This window comes from Corvus hawaiiensis, chromosome 2 (genome assembly GCF_020740725.1).
Source record: "Corvus hawaiiensis isolate bCorHaw1 chromosome 2, bCorHaw1.pri.cur, whole genome shotgun sequence".
NCBI lineage: Eukaryota > Metazoa > Chordata > Aves > Passeriformes > Corvidae > Corvus > Corvus hawaiiensis.
The window spans coordinates 92,510,491-92,533,588 of NC_063214.1; the positions used below are offsets into that span (position 1 = coordinate 92,510,491).

Here is a 23,098-nt window from a genome sequence, read left to right on the forward strand (position 1 = left end):
TTGATGCCCTTTGGGACATGGAAACACACTTAGTGTGCCTATATGAATATTTGACACAGATGGCAAATAAAATAGCAAGTCAACTTGAGATTCTTACAGCAAATTTTCTTGCAAGTGGAAAGGGAAAATGCACATTATGAGTGGAAAGCAGCACCCATCAGAGCCAAAAGATGCTTTCCTCCCAGTATCATTTGGCACAGAAGAGAGATTATTTTGCAGTTCTAAGTCATGCAGAACATAAGTGCGAGGTGAATCAGCACATCAGTATTTCACTGTGGTTTTCAGACTGTCTCTATTCCTTTTCAAAGTTAATATCTAGCAGAGGCATAATTTGATCTTTTGCTGTGGGGCTTTTAATGACTTCTCTGTTTCTGAACTGCTGCAGTTGAGTGAATATGCTAAAACCTAAGTGCACTTTACACTCTATGGACTGTATCCTTCATTTAGCCTGTGTGCAAGAGGACATTAGCCTGAGACTTCTTAAAATCTCTCCTTCCGTTTGGTCAATTGGGAGAGTTTAATGTACAATATGAAGTATGAAGATGTTGGTGTATGAATAAAAAATATAAACAAAAGCAGTTACTGTTCTCTCCTGTTCCTGCATTTCATCCATTTAAAGCTGTTTTTATGCTAATCAGCGCTGAATTGCTGGAATGCACTATGGATAAAATATAGAGTTTTTCAAGTTATTTCCTTGTTTAGGATCCTTCGGAGGATATCTGAATTCTGGAGCCAGATCAGTTTTAATTGATTCTAAATAATCAGATTCCAAACTGATTGTATATTGATACCAATTATTTCAGGGTCTGCACTTAAATTGAACACACAGCTTAAGCTGTAAACTTGTGTTCTTCAGAATCCCCTTTTTCAAGTCGTAGCTATCTAAAGGGATGGTTGGGATGGGGTTTATTCCCAGAGGACCAAGAGAGAGCAATTCTAGCTGCCTTGCAAGCTCCCCATGCAGCACCGCCGCACACATCATGTAACAGAGCAGAGTTGCACCACAAAAATAGAACATCTATCAATTACGGTTGAAGAGGCAAAAACCTCCCTCTAAAATTCAAGACAAAATCCCCTGAGAATGTTGAAGCCAATAGCAGAAAAAGGGACACAAGGTGCAGAGGAACTGACGAGTTAGAGAATTCCCCATGTGGGAAGGCGATATCGGCCCTTAAAGCTGGCCTTCCACTGGAGAACGATTATGCAGAGATTTTTCCTGTTTCTGTACTGGCTTTGGGGTTGTTTCTCCCCATCTTATTTTTTTATCATTCTGACCCATACAAGTTACCATTAACTAAAAAAAAAAACAGGAAATGCTATATGCTTGGTACAGTAAAGGTTTGAATTTTCATCTCATAACATTTTGTTTTTCAAATCACTGTATTCCCAGTAGCACAGCAAAAATCATTTGCTTTAATGCAATTGCTAATAATGATGATATCAACACAAACCTCTGTTTGTTCATATGTTGAGTTCATTGAATAAAGAAGCTTATCATTTATCTGTGTAGAAGCTTTTAATTAGTTTTCTGAATTTACTCCAGAGCTTAATGGGCAGATGATATTCAATATATGCTTTATTGTTTTAATTTATTTATTGAGACATCTGAATTTGTATGCTCTTCCCTCTTTGATCCTTTACTTTTTTCTCTCTGCTAGATAACTGTAAAATATTTGTCTGCAAACAGACTCATAAAAAAATTCCACTAGGCCATTACACCTGGGTGGTGGTGGCTGGGTCATAACATAGGACACAGCAGCAAATTCTGCTCTGTCAGGGATTATAAACTTTACTCAGAAAATACTGAGCCACTGAAAAGTGTCACTTGCTGGAACTTTTCAGTATTTCCAGTAAGTTGGGGAGGTACCTTTTCCTGCTCATACACAGCACTAATGGTTTGTGTATTCAGGCATTTATTTTTTAATTGAGCTTTCTTCTGACCTTTTCCCCCAGTTGCCACCTTTTCCCCTGGTCATCAATTACTGTTGGCCACTGTGGCATGGTTCCTGTCACCCCTCAGTATCCCGCTTACCCGTGGGACTGTTCAGTATGGCAAAGTCATCCTGTGCAACTTCCTGGTGTCCTCCACCTGACAGGTCTCTGTTTCAGGCAGTGGGTCGCATCCTCTGCCTGCTTGGGTGGTGCACATCCTCCTGTTGAAGTCCACCTGAGGACCCAGAGCAGATGAAGTTCAGCCCTTGGGCTGTTCAGGGAGAGAACTTTAAATCTGTGCTTTCAGTGGAGCAGTGGTGTCACTGACTTTCCTGATGGCAGCCAATATCCACAGTCTGCTGCCCTCCTGGCTTAGGGACTGTGCCCTCTTGTTGCCAAGAAGGGAAATCGAGTCCAAGCTGCTGAATCCATCTTTGCTTTTCTTAATTTCTTGTGTCTTGGGAGAAGGTGCACCTTCGAGGTGCAGATAAAAGGGAATGGAAACCCTCAGTAAACTGCGTCATTTTTATTAAAAATAGTGCCCTGTGTAAATATAAAGTTCAACATTATGGTTTTGTTGGCCCAGTAGGAGAGGGATTAAAAATGCTCATTAATGGGATTTAAAGGCAGGAGTTCAGTTATATTAGCTACAAAAATATAATTATCATAATTAAGATTGCAAAGCACTAACGAAGCTCTTTAATAATTATCCTTTTTCCTTAGAGATTCATTTTGTAAAACCTGATTTGAATTTTACATCACGCTGGAGAAACTTTATCTTTGTCGAAATGAGAGCCACTGGTCACAGGAAGAATCTGAGAAGAGTGGTACTTTGCACATAGCTGGAGTGTGGCTTGGTCTGAGACAGGAGGGACTCAAGGGCACAAATGTTCAAGATGGCACAAAATACAGGTACAGCCTTGGTCTGATGCTGTAGCTGAACTCTTGGCAGGTTTATGGACTCAGACACAAAACTGGGAGACTGCAACTGGAGAACATTCCTCCCCGAAGTGTTGTGCAATCAGGCAGGCTGTCTGTCTCTATCCTTGCCGTCTTTAGGCTCAGTGATGCCCAGGCAAACCCTGAAGCCTCCTGCCTTGCTCTGGTCAGAAATGACCTTAAAACTTTGTAGGTTACGTTACCTGCAAGCAATAATCTGTACAGAGCAATAATCTGTATGGTCCCAGGCTTGCAGGCTCCCTTCTGAAAAGAAAGAGACAGCAAGTTCTCAAAATTAAATGACAACAAATTGTCCATTTAAAAATATCTCCCCTAAACAGCTTTTCATGATTCATGTCCCCAGATGATTAAGTATTTAGTTCTACTGACAAGGATATGATAGTTACTATAGAGCAGAAAATTTAGTGCAGTGTGTGAGTTATAAGCAGATGTGTTATCAAGCTGTTAACACAAAAGTGATAGGATTATTGGTGTTGATATCTGTATTTATTTCTGTAAGATTGCATAGGGATTTTTTTTCCAGTACACCAGCAGATTTAGGCCACAGCTTTGCCTCTTGCACGGGGCGGGGAAGTTGTCTTGCAGGGTCTCTGCAGGGACAGTCACATTGTCCCCTTGTGCCTCCCACCTCCAGCCCCATCAATGGCAGAGCAGCTGAGCACCCATGGGTGTCACCATGCTGCAATGCCCATGAGGATGGGGAAGGCCAAGGAGAGCACTCACTGCCTGGCTCAAGTCCCAGTCTGCTCCTTGGAGCTTGGCCCTCCAATTCTTGCTGGTTGAAGAAGCAAACAAATCCCACATGGGCAGGGAGAGGGCAAGGACACTGAGAGAGGACAGCCCTTCACACTTGGTCCTGTTTAATGAAGAGGGAGATGCCACATCAGGATAGGTGCCTAAAACTCAAAGGAAATTTGGTTTCATGTTTAGTTTCTGCTGTCCTGCTGAAATCTCCACAGAAACATGTGGTCTGTTATTTCAGCATCCTAGTATGGAGGGGATGATCACAGCTGGTGTAAATTGTGACAATTAATTGAATAGCACTGTCAAAAATTCAGAATTTCTTTCTAGAACAAAGTTTTCTATTGTTAGCAAAATTACTTCTAGGTCCAGAGCCTTTTAAAAGAAGAGTAACTTGGTTATTTGAGAGCCATCATAAACACTTAACAAACAAAGAAGTGGGGGTAGTGAGACCAAACTATGTCAGCTCCTGGACATCTTGCTTTACATTCCAGTGCCACCATAGCCTGTTTAATCGTATGGAAAGGATTAAAATGATCTTGTCAAGACTGTTGCTGCCAGAAAACAAAGAGAATGACTGATAACAGTCCCATTGAAAAAGACTAATTTTCTGCTTGCGTTGGTGTTTCCCAGGTGGTTCATGCCAAACAAAATAAAAATCCTTGCATTTTTGACAAATAAATCTTTACAGTATAATATTTGCATATTTTGCCTGTGTCAGCTAGGCATTTGACCCTCAGGAGATCATAGGTCAAATGTTATTTTATTCTACTTATTTAAATATTTGCAGAAGAACATAAACAGATTCTTACAACTAAAAATACTTTATAACTGAGACCCTTTTCAAGGGAAGGTTTCAGAGCTAATAATTGCAAAATAATCTGTGCAGTTCTACCTCCACATTTTGACCTGGATTTTGCAAAGATACACATACATGACGGCCTTCTTATAGCAGTATAGAGTTAAGCACATTTTAAAGTCTTTGTACATTCGGGACTTCTGATACTATGAGGATTAAAGTTTTATAAATACCTAAAACAGATTAAGAACACGAGAAGTGGAGAGAGAAGAAAAACAGGTTTTACAGTCAAGGGCCATTCTCCTGAGAGGCCTTTTTCTTCCTTTTTTTTTTTTTTTTTGCTAATTCTATCATAAAGTGAATTTTTTTTAATTAACAGCTAGAAGTGGCGTAACAACCACCTGACATACAGACATGCAATGTTAATACGTGTACCTGTTTATGAAGCAGGAGGGATGACAATGTAGGGAGACAGTGCACAAGCTATTTCTAGTACAGAAACCAAAAGCATAGTAAAATATATTTCAAGACGTATATAATATAGGAATATATAATTCAAGGGGACTGATTTGCTTAGGATATGTAGCCAGCTCAGTAGATCCAGAATCTCTGGACAATTCAGGTTGAAACTGAATTCAGGTTGAAACCTCAGGAAGTTTCCAGTCTAACTTCCTGCTCAAAGCAGGGCCAGATCTGAGGTCAGACCAGGCTGCTCAGGGTTTTGACCAGTCATGTCTTGCAAGCCTGCAGGGATGGGGATGGCACAGCCTCTCCAGGCAGTCTGCTCCATTGCCTGGCTGTCCTCATGGAGAAAAGCTCCTCCTCTCTTCTTTAAACTTACACCTGTTATTTCTCATTGTCCCATCCTGCACCACCATGAGGAGTCCAGCACTCGTTCTTTGTTGACCCCTTGTAGGCAATAAGAGGACTCTTAGGTGTCCCCAAAGCCATCTCTTGTCCAGACTAAGCCAGCCTGGCTATCCCAGCCCCCTTCTCATGAGTCAAGGGTTCCAGGCTCCACCACTGGGGACGCTACTGACCTTCCTCCAGTTAATCTCTTTTCTGTCGTAGAAAGCCCCAAACTGGTCACATTACCCTAAATGTGGTATAACAGGTGCCGAGTGAGGGGACATAAACCCTTCCCTTGGTCGGGCTGTGTTCCTGTCCATGCAGCCCAGGGTCCTATTGGCCGTCCTTGTCACCAAGGCACACCACTGGTTCATGTACAGCATGCTGCCTGCTGCCTTCCAGAACTCCCAGGGCCTTTTCTGCAGAGCTGCTCACTGATCAGTCCATCCCCAGCCTGTATCAGAGTTCAAGGCTCTTCATTCCCAAGTGCAGGACTTGACAGTTGTCCCCATTGTATTTCATAAGGTTTCACATCCGTCCTTTCCTTCAGCCTCTCAGTCTCGCCCATGACAACAGCACTGCCTTTGAGCATGAAGCCAACATAAGTGACATCCACTGCTCTCTCCCCATCCACAGAGACTGTCATTTTATCATAACTGGCAGTCAGGCTATTCTTGGTAAATCCATGCTGGCTGTTTTTGATCACCTTCTTCTCCATGTGCCCAGCCCTGTGCTCCAACAGGACTTGCTCCATGATTTGCCAGGGACTAAAGTGAGACTGACTGGCCTGTTGCTCCCTGGATCACCCTTTTGCCCTTTCTTGAAGGCCAGTATTTGCCTGTTTCCAAGCATCAGAGACCCCCCCCCCCCACCTCCACAACTTCCCAAAATGAGAGATCAGCCTAGCAGAGGACACCAGCAAGTCTTCCAGCACCCAACGAGGCAAGTAGTCAGTCCCCATCAGCTTGTATGGTCAACTTCTCCCAAGCTTCCTCAAGTTCCCTGAGTTGATCCTCACCTGCTGCTGGTGCTTCTGCCCTTTCCTGCCCCTGCCTCCAACATGGAGGCTGAGAGACCTTGCTGGTGAAGACTGCCTCAAAGCAGGCATCAGCCTTACCTGTTTTGCTGTCACTAATTCACCCCCTCACACACCTCCAGTACTGCAGTAGTCCCGCACTTTCATTGTTCAACCTTTTACTACTGATGTAGCAGCAGAAGCTCTTCTTGTTGCCCTTGTCATGCCCTGCAGGTGTCACTCTAGGTGAGCTTTGGCTTTCCTGCCACCATCTCTACATACCCAATGGAGTCAATACAGAAAGACAGTACCTCCGCCAGGTACTTGGCTTATGTGTAAGCTTTGACACTTTGGCTTATGTGTAAGCTTTGACGAATATTTGGCTGTACACAAACTAATAATAACTAAGCATTTAGCTGCCCTGTGCCTCAGTTTTCTTGTTGAAATGCACCCACTAACTCCAATGCATCAGCCAGGCTTTGCCAAACCCCTGATCCTACAAATGTCAGGTGTCACCATGCAGGGACATAGGGTCTGAGCCACCTCGTGCGCCCCATGACAAGCCCAGGTGCTTCATCTCCTGGCTCATACAGAAGGCGAGAGGGCTGCCAGCAGACCACTGCAGTCACATCCTCCTCCGTTCATCACACGCAGCGATGTTACCGAACTGACCTACTTTCCCCATCCGCCCACGGAAGGCTAATCCTGTTTAGCATTGCTGGAAGGGGATGGGCACGCGAAGAAGTGCTCTGAGTTATACAGATGGCAGTCTTTGCTGATTAATGTTAGTTTAATTTGTTTGCCTTTCTGTTTCCAGCCGTGCGAGGGGAGAGCAGAGCAGCGGTTGAACATGGGGATTCGCAGCCTGTTCACTGGAGTCTGAATGGTTTTAGTCATTCAGCAGTAATAATAGCAGTGAGGAAGATAACGAGTGTGTGTGTACTGATCTTCACCAGAGATCCAAACACTGCACAAAACTTTACACATTGCTCACAAGCTAGAGATAAAAGATGCCTCTCGCCCTGGCCCCGCTCCAGCACGGCGCTGCGGACATCAGCTGTCTCACTCCTGACTTAAACCGATGTGAATCACACCGCACCTACAGAAGGATCCCAGGCTGCACACCCCAAAATTCAGCTGGCACCAGGGCAGAGGGGGCAAGCTGTCTAACACATGGCAATAGGTGCAAGGACTCTTGACATGTGGAAAATAATACCCCTTCCCACTAAACGGAAATACTGTAAAGAATAAAACCAGAACATGCTCTGAGCCTTTATTTCTATTCATCATAATCTCTTAATACTCAGGTCTATTACCTGTGAGCATCTTCCTATCATCCCCAGTTCAGAAGAGTGGAGCATTAATTTCTGTCAAATTCCACTATTTTTTTATTGTCCGCATGTGGATTATTTTTAATGTCTGTTTTGCTTTAAGCCTGTTACCATCTAAAGATTCATTGCACACGTGTATGAAACATGAAACAGCCCACAAGGTTCATGAAATACAGTATTTTCTCAAAAAGTTTTCTTCTTTGCTTTTTTTGAAGCCTCTAAACAACATCTCTATTGTAAACAAAATGTAGTAACCTACTGAATGCAGGAAGACCTCGCTATACACTGCCAGGCAAAAACTCTAAAGCTGGACACTTAACAGTGCTTCTCGATTTTTCCTTTACTCCTAAAAACAGTAATTCCCATAACAATCTCAGCATTACATGACCCGTGGTAACTCCAGACTGCCCTTCTCCCACTGAAAAGACACTATCTTTCTCAAATAACCATGTATATCATCAGGAAAGTGAATTTTTACTGTGTTAAGTTTTCTAAAGGCTAGTCTGTTTACATTTTGATAAATCAATTTTTATTGCTGTGGTTGGGAATGTGTCATATTTAATTATGGACTCCAGCATGTTCTTGTAACAGTTCATAACTTTATATCTGAAAAAAAGAGAATAGAGTGGTACAGTTCAATTTGATGTGTCTGTGCATCTGTTGATTTGTTCTGCTTTGTGTTTGTACAAATCCTTCTGCTGTGTGTTCACACTGTAGCCTTCCTGGTGGGATATCCGAGTGCTTCATCCATGTTACAGAAACTTGGAACAAGGTGTTTAAAGTGGTTAGATGGTCACTTCTTGCTTGTCACTCTGTGACCTCTCCTACTGCTTCCCATTTGCTGATCTTTCTCTTTGCCTTCCAGCAAGGCTTGGAAGGGAAATACTTCACTTGTTAGTGTGATTCATTTCAGGGTTCTGCTTAGTTGAGAGGAAGCAGGTAGAGATCCTTGCCACAGTGGTACTCCCCAGGGTGGGCAAGTCCCCATCTAACCCACGCTGTGGAACACCCATGGGATGATGCCATTGACCAACCACAATGCCCTTTAGACCTTGTTCATCGTCCCTGGGCAGGGCACCTGGCAGCGATGCCAGTACAGCGACCAAGCTACACTGTCCCCTGTGCTAGTGGGTGTCCAGAAACTGTGCCCCTGCATCATGCCCATCAGGCACCATTTGGGTGCCTTCGTCCTATGTATTGGATCCTACTCACTAAGCACAGGATGCCATGCTGGACCCATGGCTGGATCTGGCCTTTAAATCCTGAACCCCACCAAAGATACCCATGTGCCTCCTGCGTAACACTGACCTCTTTGCTAAGAGCCTTTTCCTCCCCTTTGAAGAGGGGATGGGAGAGTAACTCCCTGTTGAGGCTGAACAGAAGCAATGCTGAGCAGAGATGGGCACTGGAGGCTGAGCAATGTGTCTGGAAGGCATGGGAGCATGTCTGCCCTACACCCTATTGCTCTTTTCTTTCCTCCTTCACAAAGATTGCAGTTGTTGGGAAGGGTCTGCCCAGAGGTCAGAAGGTAGTTCAGGGGGTTTCATCCCAGCATCCCAGTCTTCCACACAACCCTTGCCCATCCTCTGTCTTTGAGAGGATTGTTCTCCAAGTGCAATGTCATCATCTTTAGTTAGGATGGTTGTATTGTACCAGCATCCCAAGTGGTCTAAGGGTGAAGTCTGAGGTGCAAGGCTCAGGTATGTCTGTAGTGGGTGGAGCACCCCTCTCCACAGGGCTGACCATACCTGTACAGGATAAGTGGTAGAATACTCAGGCAGACCTGTGGGGTGATGGAGGCAGACACCCCACCATGCCAGAGAAGGAAGAGAAGGAAAAGCCCAGTCTTTTCCTTGAGCTGCCAATCGTAAGGGCCAGGGAAGCACAAACACTGTGATTTCTCACGAAGGTCCCCCAGGCACATATCAGGGCCTCTGAAAGAAATTTATGTCTCTGGTTTAATTCAGCTGAGTTAAATGAATATGAATAAAATTTCTTGCTAAATATCAGGATGATTTGTAGGAGCTATTAGCTGGCCTTGTGGCAACTCAGTGGGAAATCAACAACTGATTGCCTACATTTGAGTGTCTACAGCATATCCTTATGAGCAGTAGGGCAGGAAGGAGTGAAACCAACCTCGCCAGCCCAGAAAAGTAGTAGCTTAGCTCAATAAAAAACATGTTTCTAGCACAGGATAAGGTGATCAGTGCCAGATGATTTTTTATAGTGCAAGCTCTGTGTCCACTGGGAATAGACTGTATCAAAATAAACATGTGCAACCTTTCTTCTGGAGAGTCCCTGGAGGGAGGTGGCACTCTGCCTGAATTACTTCTTTCCCAAGCAACTATTCATTGTATGAATGAATGTGGGGGGGATGTTTGTGCTATAATTCTCCAGCTGATAACTAAGCCGGGGGTACATGGTTAACAGTTTTAGCCACTCTTTTGTTTCCAAAATGCCATTCTTCCCTACTTGTGGATATGCATCTTTCTGTGTGTTTGCCTGAGTACCACCCTGATGGGAGTACATGAGCTTTCACCTCCCTGTTCCAAGTAGTTCCAATCTTTTTGAGTGATAGTCTTCACTCCTTGAGGATAATGATGATACTAATGAAGCTCCGAATGTAACTGTCACTGTTAAATACTCTGCCAGCAGGAGTTAAATCATGTGGTGTTCTTACCTATAGGTTTCCAAATTCCCTATGTTATCCCTTTGTTAGAAAGGATTCTTCACATTTTGAGAAATACTTGTGCCGCTTGGTTTTTTATGTCACTTCTTTGCAGGGGAACTGTGGCACAGAGCCTTGGTGTTTACTGCCTGCCTCCATCGTTGTCATGAGTCTGAATTTTCTCCTAAACCAGTCACTGACGGGGGCGAGACAGTAGATTTCCAGTTTGCAATTTGGGACTTTAACAGCTGAGGGACGGGGAGGATAACATAAAGCAAGCAGGTTGCACTAAGCACATACCTAAGCTCCATGCCGTGGGTTTCTCCGTCAAAGTGTAAGGCAGCATCTGGTGGGGCTCTGGAGAGGGATGGCAATACCAGGTCGCAGCAATTGTATACTCTGATGTATCTATTTTATTGAGAACAGTTTTAATTTCATATGCTACATATGTACTAGCAAACCCTGTTAGCAATGCTTATGATGCTCTAGAGATTTTGCCATGTGAGCAAACAGAAGCAAAATGACAATTAGATATTGTCTCATGCTAGCAACAGCACAGCAGGTCCAGAATTTCATGTCAGTCAGTGAGAAACCTTGTTTACTGGAAGCTGCCCATGAATTGCTTTACAGATCTAGCCAAATCCTTGGCAGAACAGACCAGTTAGATCTGTTGCTCTCTCTCAAGAGTAGAGGCTTCCTGGCAGTGTAATTTCTTGATGGTGTATGGGGTACAGCTGTAGGAAGCCCCTTTCCATTAGGTACATTGTGCTTCTCCTAAACAGCCAGGGCTGAGCAGCACCGATGCTGACTGTCTCATCCACCCCCACCCTTCCTCACAGCCGCTCAGCACACTTGTCCTCATATTCCTGCTTTCTATGGGGAACCTGTTACAACTAGAGGAAGCCTCACTGCAGCAGAGGAAGACCTTTAGGGATTCAGGGAGAGTGACTTCTGCTGCTGATACTGCCCCATTTGATTGTCATACCCTAGATTCAACAAGGATGCATGCAACAGAACATTTTGTGCTGTGCTGTGCTGTGCGGGTGGTGAGACACTGGAACAGGTTGCCCAGGGAGGTTGTGATGTCCCAACCCTGATAGTGTTCAAGGCCAGGTTGGATAAGTCTTTGAGCAACCTGATCTAGTGCAAGGTGTCCTCCCACCATTGGGACTAGATGACCTTTATGGTCCCTTCCTACCCCCTAACATCCTATGATTCTATGATTTTGAGCAAAGGTTTAGCAAACAAACACTGCAAAATCCCAAATGCTAACCCTGCCATGTTAATGCCTTCTGTATTCTTCTGAATAGCATAGGTTGCAGTAAGTGACCAAATAAAAACAAAACCCACTGAATATTGTCACTACATTTTAGCCTGGATTATTTGAAAACACACTGATTGGGGTAACAGTTTCATTATGGGACTAAGCAAATAAACACCTAAAATATATATAAAACACTGGTTAATAAAATTTTGCTGGGCCTGTACATTTTCCTAGTCCAAAATATGGATTATGATTTGGCTGACTTGCAAGTCAAAAGTCATGGCTGACTAGGGCTGTTTTACAAGTTCAAACAAATATCTGAAAAAAACATCTAAAAATGACATGGTATTATTTGTTATTTTGTTCTGCATAACAGAATTCAGCAATTTAAATTCACCAGTTATGACTAAAAAAACTAATTCCTTGGCCTTCATATTTCCTATTTATGCTTCATCCAGAAGCTTAGTGCCATTAAGTAGTAGCTTTACCCTCCAGTCAGTGACCAGTGGCTTTAATTCCTCATAACTCATTTGGTAAAAGGTTATGGGGTAGTTTTGTCTCCTTAGCTAACTGTTGAGTAATGACCAGGTAGAATATTGCTGTAAGAGAACTAGTTTTCACTTTCGTTTTTTCATAAAATGTTCTTTCAACAGGCAAATTTATGTGTGACTCATATGTGGAAAATAACATGGGCTTAAATAAAGCCTAGCAATTAACTTCCTTCCTCCTCCCCTCCAATTTTATTCATGTCTTACATGTTGAGGACTCGTTAAATGAGAAACATTGATTGCTGACAAAGAGTGTTATCATTGCCTGTCATTACACCACTGCTTTGAAAATGAGGCTTTGACAATATCCAGTGGCATTGTGCTGCTGTTTCAGAAAATATTTGTGTGGGATGAAGCAGCACACGGATTTTGTACTCAACAGGGGTGCCAGGTGCCCTGAGAGGTGCAGCAGCACAGGACTTCCTTCTTGGGCTGAAGTGGTTACAGATCAAGCATCACTTTCTCATAAGGTCATGGAGAAAAGGAGGGTGGGCAGTGAGCTGGTGACAAGCGTTTCTGAGGCACTCAGCCTTCAGCTGGGCTGCTTTTGTATTTTTCCCTTTGCCTTGCCCACACAAATTTACTTAATTTACCCAATTTACCCTTTTCTTCTTACAGCTCAAAGTGGAGCAATTGAACTGCAAAGCTGAGGTCACAACGTTTTGGTGAAGATTAGCAAAAAGAGTGATGGGGATGGCACAATCCCCATGCTTGGTGCCAGCATGGCTGGGCAGATGGTCTGACTGGGCTGCAAGAGGGTTTTTTCAGCATGGCTTAGGCAGTGGGATTTATAAGGACACTTTGAATTTAAGGTGTAATTCAGTGGAGTTACTACTATCTCTTTTGGCTTTGGGTCAAGGTCCACAGAGGAGGACAAGGAGCCTTCCAGTAGGAAGATCAGCCTGAGAAGCCAAAGGCATCAATGATACTGGCTCTTGCACTGGAGATTATTTTGGAGGGAACATGGGGGCAATGAAAACGCTTTTCAGCTTGAGCAGACTCCAGGCTCATCCAGCCTACAAGTTTGCAGAGAGTAACCTCCATGCAAAAAAATCTCCAAGAAGTGGCTGGTTTTGTACTGTGCTGATGCACCATGTGGTGCCTGGGAGCCTTGATCCCTGACTAGAGACCCTAAGGCTAGCATAATGCTCAGGAATAACATTACCCACAATGGATATTTCCTAAAATCAAGGACTGTGGCATAAAGCACTGCTGACACATTTATCTGACCGGGATATCATCACTGTGTTTTTAAAATGAATTAGAGTGACTGTGAGATTAACCTGCAAATAGAGCTAACAAAATGACAGTTCATAATGATTCTTGCATTCCTTCAACAGAAAATACTGCTTAGACAATCTAATGGATGAAGATGAGAAAGACAGGGCAAAGAGGTGAGCATCTTTTCTTTTATAACTCTCTGTGATGAGCTTGATACTGTTTGTTGCTGCAGAAGCTGTTTTATCCATAATCAATTAATCAAAGAGCAAGAGAGTAAAATACAGTCAAACACAACTTGAAACACTGCCATCTCACAGACTCCTACTCTTGGCTGCACTGTAAGAAGAAAATAACCTAGCAATGTTTCCTGTGGAAAATGTTAAAAAAAAGCCAAGGCATTGATCGTTTTCTTCACATTACTGCAGAACGTCAGAACTGAAGCACCAACAACATACTTCTGCCACTACAGTACATCATCTGAGCTTCCAGAGTACACAAAAATGTTGTGGTTTTTTTTCTTTAAATACATTTTGCAAAAGAAAAAGAACAGAAAAAGTGGAGGGTTTTCCCTATTAGAATGGTCATTTATTCACCAATGCCTACCTCACAGCAATGAGAAAACCCAGAAGTTACCTTCAGAGCAGAGAAAGACCACGAAAAGTCAGCCTTAAACTGGCACAAACCTATATTCACATACAGTCTGTACTCCACTGAGTCCCAGTTGATGGGAATTCATTGTGAACCCTTTGTTGGGAGAGAAAAGGTGTGTTTCAAGGCAGAAGACCTGTGGCAATGAAACCCTTAATAACTGTCAGAGCTGACCGGCATCTGCAGTAAAGCACTTTGGAAGCATTCGAGGTTATCAATGCCTCAGCCCGCAGTTTAATTACTTTAGAGAGAGCCAGGGGTTGCCCACATTTTTCCCCTTGGTTCCCTCTAATGAGAGTATTTCCAGTCCGGGCACAAGCAGTTGATCCAGTTTCATCTCTTTTGATTCCTTCTCCGCTTCTTTCCCTCCCTGCAGCTTTTTCTCACTGATATAGGTCAGCACAGGTTGCAGCCAGGCTCAGCTGTTCCCCTTTGCTTCCTTTTGGAGGGTGCAGAAAGGAGCCCACCTTGCAGCACTGCTTCGCCCTCTAAAGGCCTGATCATCTTCAAGATATTTGTGTGCTAATTGTATAGTAAAAAAAATTTCATTAAATGAATACATATATGAAAAAAATAGGATAACACGTATCCTCGCTATCGGCGATTGTCATCACCATCTGGTATGGTTTTCATGCCGTTTGTTCCCAGAAGGAATTTTTGTCATACCCTGGGGCAGGCCTCTATCAGGGTGCATAAAAAGAATTGTAACTTCAAAATTAAAAAAGGAAACTGCTTCTTCAAATTGTAATTTAAGTTCATTTTGCTTTTTAGAAATAAAGCTAAAGTTGAAATTGAGTTTGAAATCATGAGATGCTTCATGAAGATCTAAAGTTAATACATTATACTGAAACCACTCTGATTAATTTAGGTTTTCTTCCAGAGAAAATCAAACTTAGGAGAAGCTATTTGATGAATATTCTGCTGCTGTGTCTTGTAGACTGAGGACTCTCACCTGTCCCATACCACAAGGGAAACACTTTTTGTTTTTCCTCTATTTAGTATAAGGATTGTGTCCCTCAGGGCTGAGAAACACCAGAGGGGATTAAAAAGCCCAGGAAATTGTTCTCTCCTTTTATTTTCTCCGTTAAAAGTAGGTGAAACTGGAAATTTCTGGACCTAAGTCTTTGGGGATGGACTCAAGCCAGGAGCTGAGTTTCTCAGGTTAGGTATGTGTAGAGGTACACATACACACTGTGTGTATCTGCAATGTATTAGGCATGTACAGGTTGCATTACACAGACATGAAAAAGAGGCACTTGCACTCTCACCCCTGTATCAGGTCTGTAGTACTTGGCCAAGATATATAACTCTTCCTCCAGGAAGAACACTGGTTAAATTGAGCCCTGTTCTGCATCATCTGACTCCCTAAGGCGCAGCTTCACTCCGAAGACCTGAGGACTAAAATGTGGATATGATGGCACCACACTCGGGAGCAATGAAGACCTATGTGAGGTTTTCTGATCTTCCAAGATCAGAAGCCATAGTTTCATTTTCAGTTCTTTGATACTAGATGAGGTTTATTTTGTTTTATAGATTTATTCATTCGAAACAAAAGGTGTGCTTTGTGCACTTTTTTGTCTATTTGCTCTTCTTTCAGTTTGCTTTAATAGTATATAATTTTAAAATACTTTTTTTGCAATTCAGTTGAATTCCAAATTCCAACCAAAACCAGCTTGAAGTGAACCATGAGAAAGTGCTTAATCATGAAGACTACTACCTGCCATTTTCCACTGAAATAAAAAGTAAATTTAAGAATCTGAGTGAAGGTATGTAGTACAGTTACTTGCATTGGTGCATATATAGTACACTCCACTGGACAGCCAAAAGAAATCTGAAATTTAGTGTAAAGTCACATTTCATTGTAAATTAGCAAAATGTAGCATCTACTAGTCAGTAAGTCTGTCTGTCTAAGACAACAACCAGCATATATGTGAGCAAATAAAAATGGCTGTCAAATTGTTGATTTTGATCATTCTGAATTCAGGCTGTTCTGTATTGCCTTTAGCTGTATTCACTGATAGTCCTGATTTTGTTCATACTGTGTCTCCTCCTCCCTTTGAATATGCTGTCATCTTTGTGGAGTAGCAAGGAGGGAGGAGAACTGGGACAAGTAGTATAGAATTAAGACAGAGGTTGTTTTGGCTTACTGTAATTGTATGCCCTAGCAGTGAAGTAAGCAAGGCTAGAAAATAATCTTCAAAGGGAAGTGATGAAAACTGTCTTATTTCATACATCTATAACTGTACTAAACAAAGTATTTTCAACTGTGCAGGGATCGTTTTTATCATTTTTCCCATTTTTTCTCTTTTTTTTTCTTTTCAAAATTTTACTGTGATCAACGATTCATATCTTGGTAGAGTTATTTCCGCTAGAGGAGTTTTTATATTTCCTTTGTGGATAAAATGTCAAGTGTTAAAAATAGATACTTTATATTTCTGTCAAGGCTTTTTTGTTGTTTTTTTTTTTTTTAAAGCAATGCATTCCCTATTGACAGTAGGTGGTTTATTTGATTTTTATGGAAATCTGGGCTCTTTAAGCTTAAAATGAACTGAGGATTGAATTATGAGGAAGTAAAATGTTGATATTCTTAACGTTGCCCTGTACTGTGGAGAAATAGGATAAGGCTGGAGCTTTGCACATCTTGTTCTGACAGCCTTTTGCAGTGTAATAAGAGCAAGCTGAAATCAGTCAGGCAGTATCCACCCAATCTCTTGTGTTCAAAGCTGTAAAATAATCAAGCATTGGCTTCTATCCAGTGTATCTCCAAGTGTGATCAGGGTTGAGAGCAAGACAAACAAAAATTGCCCCTCTGTCACCAGTAACATCCAGAAGCCTCTGTAGTGATTTCTCTGCTGAAAACGTTTATTGCCGTCCTGGTCCTTGCAGGGGATGTAGATGCTGGGCTAAATTCTGCTCTGATTTTCAGCAGTGTGCATCCAGAGCTGCTTTGAGGCACAGCCAGAGTTAGCTGGGACTGAGAAACTCAGAGTGAGAACCGGCCTCTTGTCTTTTCTTTCCCTTCTACATGTAACCAGATTTTTAGATCTTTACTTAATTGACAAGGCAAATCTCGTCCGCTTGAGGACCTTTCAGAAGAACAAACAAACCTCCTGGGCTATACTTATTTCTATTTCCACATGGATACAGAAGTCCAGGTGATAACCTCTGAGTTGAACAATTGTCGTATTCACAAGAACAAGTCAGAAAATGCGTGTGTACAGATTGGCATAGAGTTAAAAAAAACAAAGTGCACATGCTGAAAAGATTATCAACAGCCTTAATGACAATGTAATGATGGTGCCAAAACACCCCAAATGAAATCCGATCCTTTCTTCCTGTGAGCTCTTCAAACACAGCAGCAGAAGCAAGCTCTCTCTGAGGAATCTGCAAGCTAAACAGACAAGGTTGGTGAAGAAAGCTGTAGAGTCTTCGTTTTACAGCTAGAGACTCGGGGCACTGACATTAAGGGGTTTTCCCAGTGGCACACAGAGATTAAATGCAAGCACTGCTGGCACTTCCAAGACCCCAGATCTGGCAACGCATCCCAGCCTCAGACCGAATCCATGCTGATGCTCTCTCTCCTGCTTGTCCTTGTGACCTTGGAAAGGAGACTGAACAAAGTGGCATATGAACCAGATGGGAGCTGCAGCAACTTCTACTCAGGTCTCTGTTCTTAATGACTGGAAGACAGCATCCTGATTCTTCTCTGCCAGCCTGGAGGTAGGCAGAGCACCTGTGACTAAAGTGGGCAGGTCCCTCTAGAGCAACCCAGCTCCAGTGCAACAGCTGCAGGACTGGGGTCCCTCTCTTCTGTTAAGACTGCGCAGATGGGTGTGATCCAGTCTCCATTCTTCTTCTTTATGAACAATTTTAGTGTCGTCACAGTATTCCTATTTCTTCTCATTCTGAGTCCCTCCCCAGAGACTGCATGAATTTTTAAGATCCTACATATGTCTAAGGAGATGGACAGAGCTCCTTCAACTGCAGGCTCAATGCCGACCTGATAAGCTCAACCAGAGTGTCCAGAGGCAACACAGAGGAGTGAGCAGGGCCTCCATCTCCCGTCTGGGCACTAAAGGTGGCTCAAAGAAAAGACCAGGAGGTGGGAACTGTTGCCTCCTACTTGTCTCTGCAGCTTTGCTGGAGTCCAGTGTCCATCTTCACACGCTGATGCATGCAGCGAGCTAATTTTATGTATATACATTGCAAAGAGCAGGTACATGATCATTTTCCTTCTTGGTCTGCTCATCCTTTTTTTCTTTTCCCCTGTCTACAGGGCTTCGCGTAACAAGTCTGAGAAGAAGAGGCGCGATCAGTTCAATGTTCTCATCAAAGAGCTCAGCTCCATGCTTCCAGGCAACACTCGCAAAATGGACAAAACTACTGTGCTGGAAAAAGTCATTGGCTTTCTGCAGAAACACAATGGTAAGATTTAGTGCAGCTCTTCATGCAGTTGCCAGACAGTTACTATAATATCCCATTTCCTTCAGTGATTTTCAGAATGGCTCGAACGACCTAAAAGTGCCAACATAAGGTATTAAAGGTTTTTTTCTATCTCATCAAAAAAGATCATTTGCAGACACTGTGCTGTCCAAATCCATCTCCTTGTTTGCTCTTCAGTTGAAGATGGCTCTCAGCCTGCTAGAGAAGGGGGCAAATGGCAGGAACCAAGGGAAAGAGGGCAACAGTGCCCTGCAGCACTCATGAAGAGGACAGATGCTTTGAACAAGAGAGATTTGGGAGCAGAGGGAACATTCCCTTCCTTGAAATTTGCAATATTCTGAGCAGAAGAACAAAGCATTCGCCCCAGCGTCTCTGCAGAAAAAATGCAAGGAAGCAATCTGTTCAGCACCCCAGCTCCTCAGTGGACTGTGTAGGACTCAATTTTCCACACTGAGCACAAAACTCAGACCAGAAAGCGCCTCAGTTTTTGAAGCTGGCATCAGCAAATTGCATCCGCAGATAGCTGACATGCTTCACCCAGTTTGCACAAGCAGAAGCTAAATCACATGTGCACAGCATCCAGTTGCAGTAGTGAAGTTCAGCGTCGGAAAGTCAGGAGTTTATTTTTTTAAATGCTTGCAGCAGTGACAGAAATGTACCTTCACAGAGGGCAGAGGAGATTTCTGACCCTGCTGATCTACCCTCTTTGGTCTAGTTTCTACTCCATGGAAGGAATGTGCACTGTGGCCTTCCTAATGCTTTGACACCCACCAGCAGTTGTCAATCGAAATGCTTCTCCCTTACGATTCAGGGCACTGGTTTAAAATGGGGCTCTCCTGCTCTGCCCCTATGAGGAGGTTTCAGTGGGTGACCGTGGGGAATGCCCCTGGTCCCAGAAAGCAGAAAGGGGTCTCATAAGATGATGCACTAGGTCACCTGGCTTACCTTTGCTCACCCAGCACCTCCCTCCTGCAGTCTCTGGAGAACTCTGGGTGTAACAGGAAAGACCATGAAAATTCTTACATCATGACTCCCAACAGAATGGAGTCACAAATGTCAATCTTACTGAGGTAATAATTGTAATGGCTCTGTCGTTAGAGTGCAGTTTCTCCTTAAATGAATTTTGGCCACAGACAAGATTGAATCATAGAATTGTTTAGGTTGAAAAAGACATTTAAGACCAGTGAGTCCAACCATTAACCTATGGTTTTGTACAGGAGGGGAAGACTAGGACATCTCAAGGTTTAATTGTTATATAGACTTTTTAAAAAATTATAGTAATAACTTACCTTTATTTTTTAAGCTGCCCAAGGCAAAGGAAGATGTGAATATGCTCAATTATAAAGCTAAGCAAAAAAACAATCACCCAAGATTTAAAATAATTGTATAAGTGTAGCTGAAGGTCCAAATAATTTACTCCAAAAGGTGCTTTTTCTTGAAGAACAGCTAGGTAAAGAAAAGCTAACAGTCACAAATCCTTCCACAGCAATTAGGTCAAAATGTGACTGGAGTGCACTTGCTAAAAAAAGAAAATGTTATCTATTTTTTAACCAGATTAGTAGTCACACAATATAATACAAAACATCAGCATTTAAAATTGTTGATTATCTTCAGCGTGCTTTGGATCTGGTTTATTGAATGATATTTCCCTTTCGTTTGGTAGGCTAAACCAAGATTTTAGTCATAACAGAGGAGGAGGTAAATTTTCAGATTTTTTCCTTCCTAAACAGCCTCCTTCATTATAATCCACAGAATCTCCCAAATCTCAAGTAATTCTCCCAACAGTCACCATTTCATGTACATTAGCTTTCCCAAGCTACAGGTCTGCTGAAAGTATCCTACGTTCTGAAACTACCTAAAAAAATCTTATGGACTCTTTTTCCTTAGTCTGGTTTTCAGTCCTGTGTGTAAAACCACGGGGGCTGTGGAGAGTTGCCGTGCTGCCAGTGACAGCCCCCAGCAGTGCAGAAAGCAAGTGGAACAAGCTGGTAGGAGCAAAGGGCTGTACCTCCACTAATACAGCCTGAACAGAGGCTTTGATTTCTTTCTCGCTGACAAAATGCACAGGCTCGTATAAATTTACTGTCTTTAGTATCATTTATCCATTTGATTTTCTCTGGCCAGTTTGCCTATGTGCTCTGAATAGGAAGCGTTGGGTGTTACATGCTCTGGAAGTGTTAATCAATAGGATTAATTAGCAGGAGGTGCTGAAAAGAGAAGACAGTCTGTGCTCAATGTCCCCTCACTGCTAGAGCTGAGTGAGGGAGCACTCCTAGAGAAACAGAGTGAGCTTCAAACTAAACCAGCTCAAGTTTCTCTAAATTAGAGCTGTCCCCCAGAATCCTGTCTGACTCAGGCAGAACTAACATAGTGACTGTTTTCCAAAGGAAAACAGTGCAACCAGCTATCCAGTATGGTCCCCAGTTTCAGTGCAAAGCTGTGAGTTGTTATCCCAGTGTGCCTGCACCCCTCCATGGAAAGTCTTTGGGGAGCAAGCCCTCTGCAGGCTGCTGTGGGGTCAGGATTGGACAACAGTGGGGCAGATCTCCTCTTGGTACCTAATGGGCTGACAGCAGAGGGTACCCTGCTCTCCAGACAGAATTTGGGATGAGATGCTGGTGCTCCATTCCTTCTCCTGGGCTGCCCTACACCACGTGGCTGAAGGTAGGCATGGGAGAGACTGGTGGCAGTAGCACCAGTGTAAAGCTGCTGCAAATGCTCGTGATTCTCTCTCCTTTTGGAAAACAGAGCAATAGCTCTGCAGTTTGGGGTCACAGCCCTTAGGGGCTCCTCTGAAGGAGCTTTCTTGCTGTTCCCTGTTTGGCACAGAAGCTATAAGCTGAACCCTCTCTAGCATCCTTATTGAAGCTGTAGATTGCAAATAGCAATTTGACATGTGCTAATCCTTGCCCTGATTTTAATTTCATGCAAAGTAGCTTTATCTTTTGATCAATACCCCAGTAATGCTGCTTGAGGCCAGTGGCCTTGTGAATACAGGCTCCCACTGAAGTCAGTACAAGTTGACTTGAGTAAAAAATGAGGAAAACATTTCAGGCTTGAAAACTGCAATTTTTGAATACAAAGGTTATTTCTCTCTTTTCATAGCAACTCATATGTAGTATTGCAGATGGAAGTTAATTTGAATTTTACAGATGTAAATGTTTCATTTGTCTAGAAGTCTCAGCACAGACAGAGATTTCTGAAATTCAGCAGGACTGGAAGCCTTCATTTCTCAGCAATGAAGAATTCACCCAGCTGATGTTGGAGGTAAACATGCATATATATATACCTTTCCTAATTTTGTCTAGCACTCATGGAAACACCCATGCATTTAGAATAAACTGTCATCTGCAGTTCCAAAAAAGAAAGTTTTGGGAACTGCTATATTTGACCATCAAGCAGAGCTGTCACTGGGACAAGGGATTAAAGTCCCCACTTGTTGCTCTTCCCTGTCAGCGGTACCATTGCGCTGTGCTGCCCCAGCCTCTAAAGCTGTGCAGCGACTCCCAACAAGAGCAGTTCAGGGCAAAGATTCAAATCACAAGTTATATTTTATTTTTACAAACAGAGGTGAGGTAAAGGGCACATGGCCATTTTTCTCCTGTTCTTGGAAGGCGTTATTATCATCTAATATTTATGAAAACTATGACCTGAAACGTGATGGTGTCGTGTCCCTCTAGTGCTAGGTGCTGTACAAGCAGATAAAGCCTGACAGCTCCTCTTGGCTTGATACAGTTAGTACTTCCACTCTGATTTGCAAGGCCCTTATCAAACACTTTTTATTCTTGCATTTTGCAATCATAGTTTTTAAATTATAGCATAGGTTTTTTAATGCTAACTGGGATCTGAAGGGAGGCGACTCAATGGTGTTTATGTAGGTTCAAAATGAAAAGCAAATGAGTTGCTAGAATGCATTTTTTCTCTCAGTAATAGCTCGAACTGCCTTTAGCAAGGGTCTTCTCCTGTACTAAACACATGGATGTTGCATGGCCCCACAGTGTCCTTTGAGAACAAGCTTGTTCTCTCACAAATCATGTGAACATGGCACATGATCCAGGCTCTGGTGGTGGTCAGGGAAGGATGTTGGGGAACAATTTCACCCACCAAGGAGTGGCATAAAGCCAGGGCGTGTTTCTGGCTCCCAGGGGCTGGCAGTCCCTTGGCCATTGCAATTTGTTGTGATGAGGCTCCCCTGGACCAATTTTATGAAACACTTTGCTCCCATTGCTCTGACAACCGCCCATTTCCATCTCAGTGCGCAGGAACTTAACCCACATAACTCCTTCAGTCTGCACTGAAATATGTCCCTCAGACTGCAATAAATTGGCTGTTTTGACAGGCTGGGCCTTTGTTGATTCTACTTGTATGCTACACAAATTTTAGATTAAAACAATCGCTTTTGGTTTCCCAGCTTATAAATCACCATCTTGCTACTGTGATTTTCCATGCCCTTCAAGATAACATTGGGTATTGGGATGTCCTGTTGTGCCAGATGTTCATCATTCCCTGCTATTTTGCCTTTCTACTAATCTTCTTTTATTAGCATTTGGACAAGACTGCTTGAAGTTCTTCCCATCCTGTTATTAAAAGATGAGAAGGGTTTTTTCCAAGCACTAATTCAAAAGACTCAAGGCATAATTGGCTGCAGTAATATATCAACTTTCTTGAAAATGGCCTTT

General features: G+C 42.9%; 1 protein-coding gene across 2 annotated transcripts in view; it reads left to right on the plus strand.

The window, feature by feature from the left end:
- Positions 1-23,098, plus strand: part of NPAS2 (neuronal PAS domain protein 2) — a 109,771-nt gene that overhangs the window by 41,656 nt on the left and 45,017 nt on the right. For both annotated transcript variants that reach the window (XM_048325798.1, XM_048325807.1), the window contains exons 2-4: positions 13,448-13,501; positions 18,253-18,401; positions 21,595-21,686. In XM_048325798.1, coding sequence (XP_048181755.1) covers positions 13,448-13,501; positions 18,253-18,401; positions 21,595-21,686 — 295 coding nt within the window. The remainder of the gene's footprint in view (positions 1-13,447; positions 13,502-18,252; positions 18,402-21,594; positions 21,687-23,098) is intronic.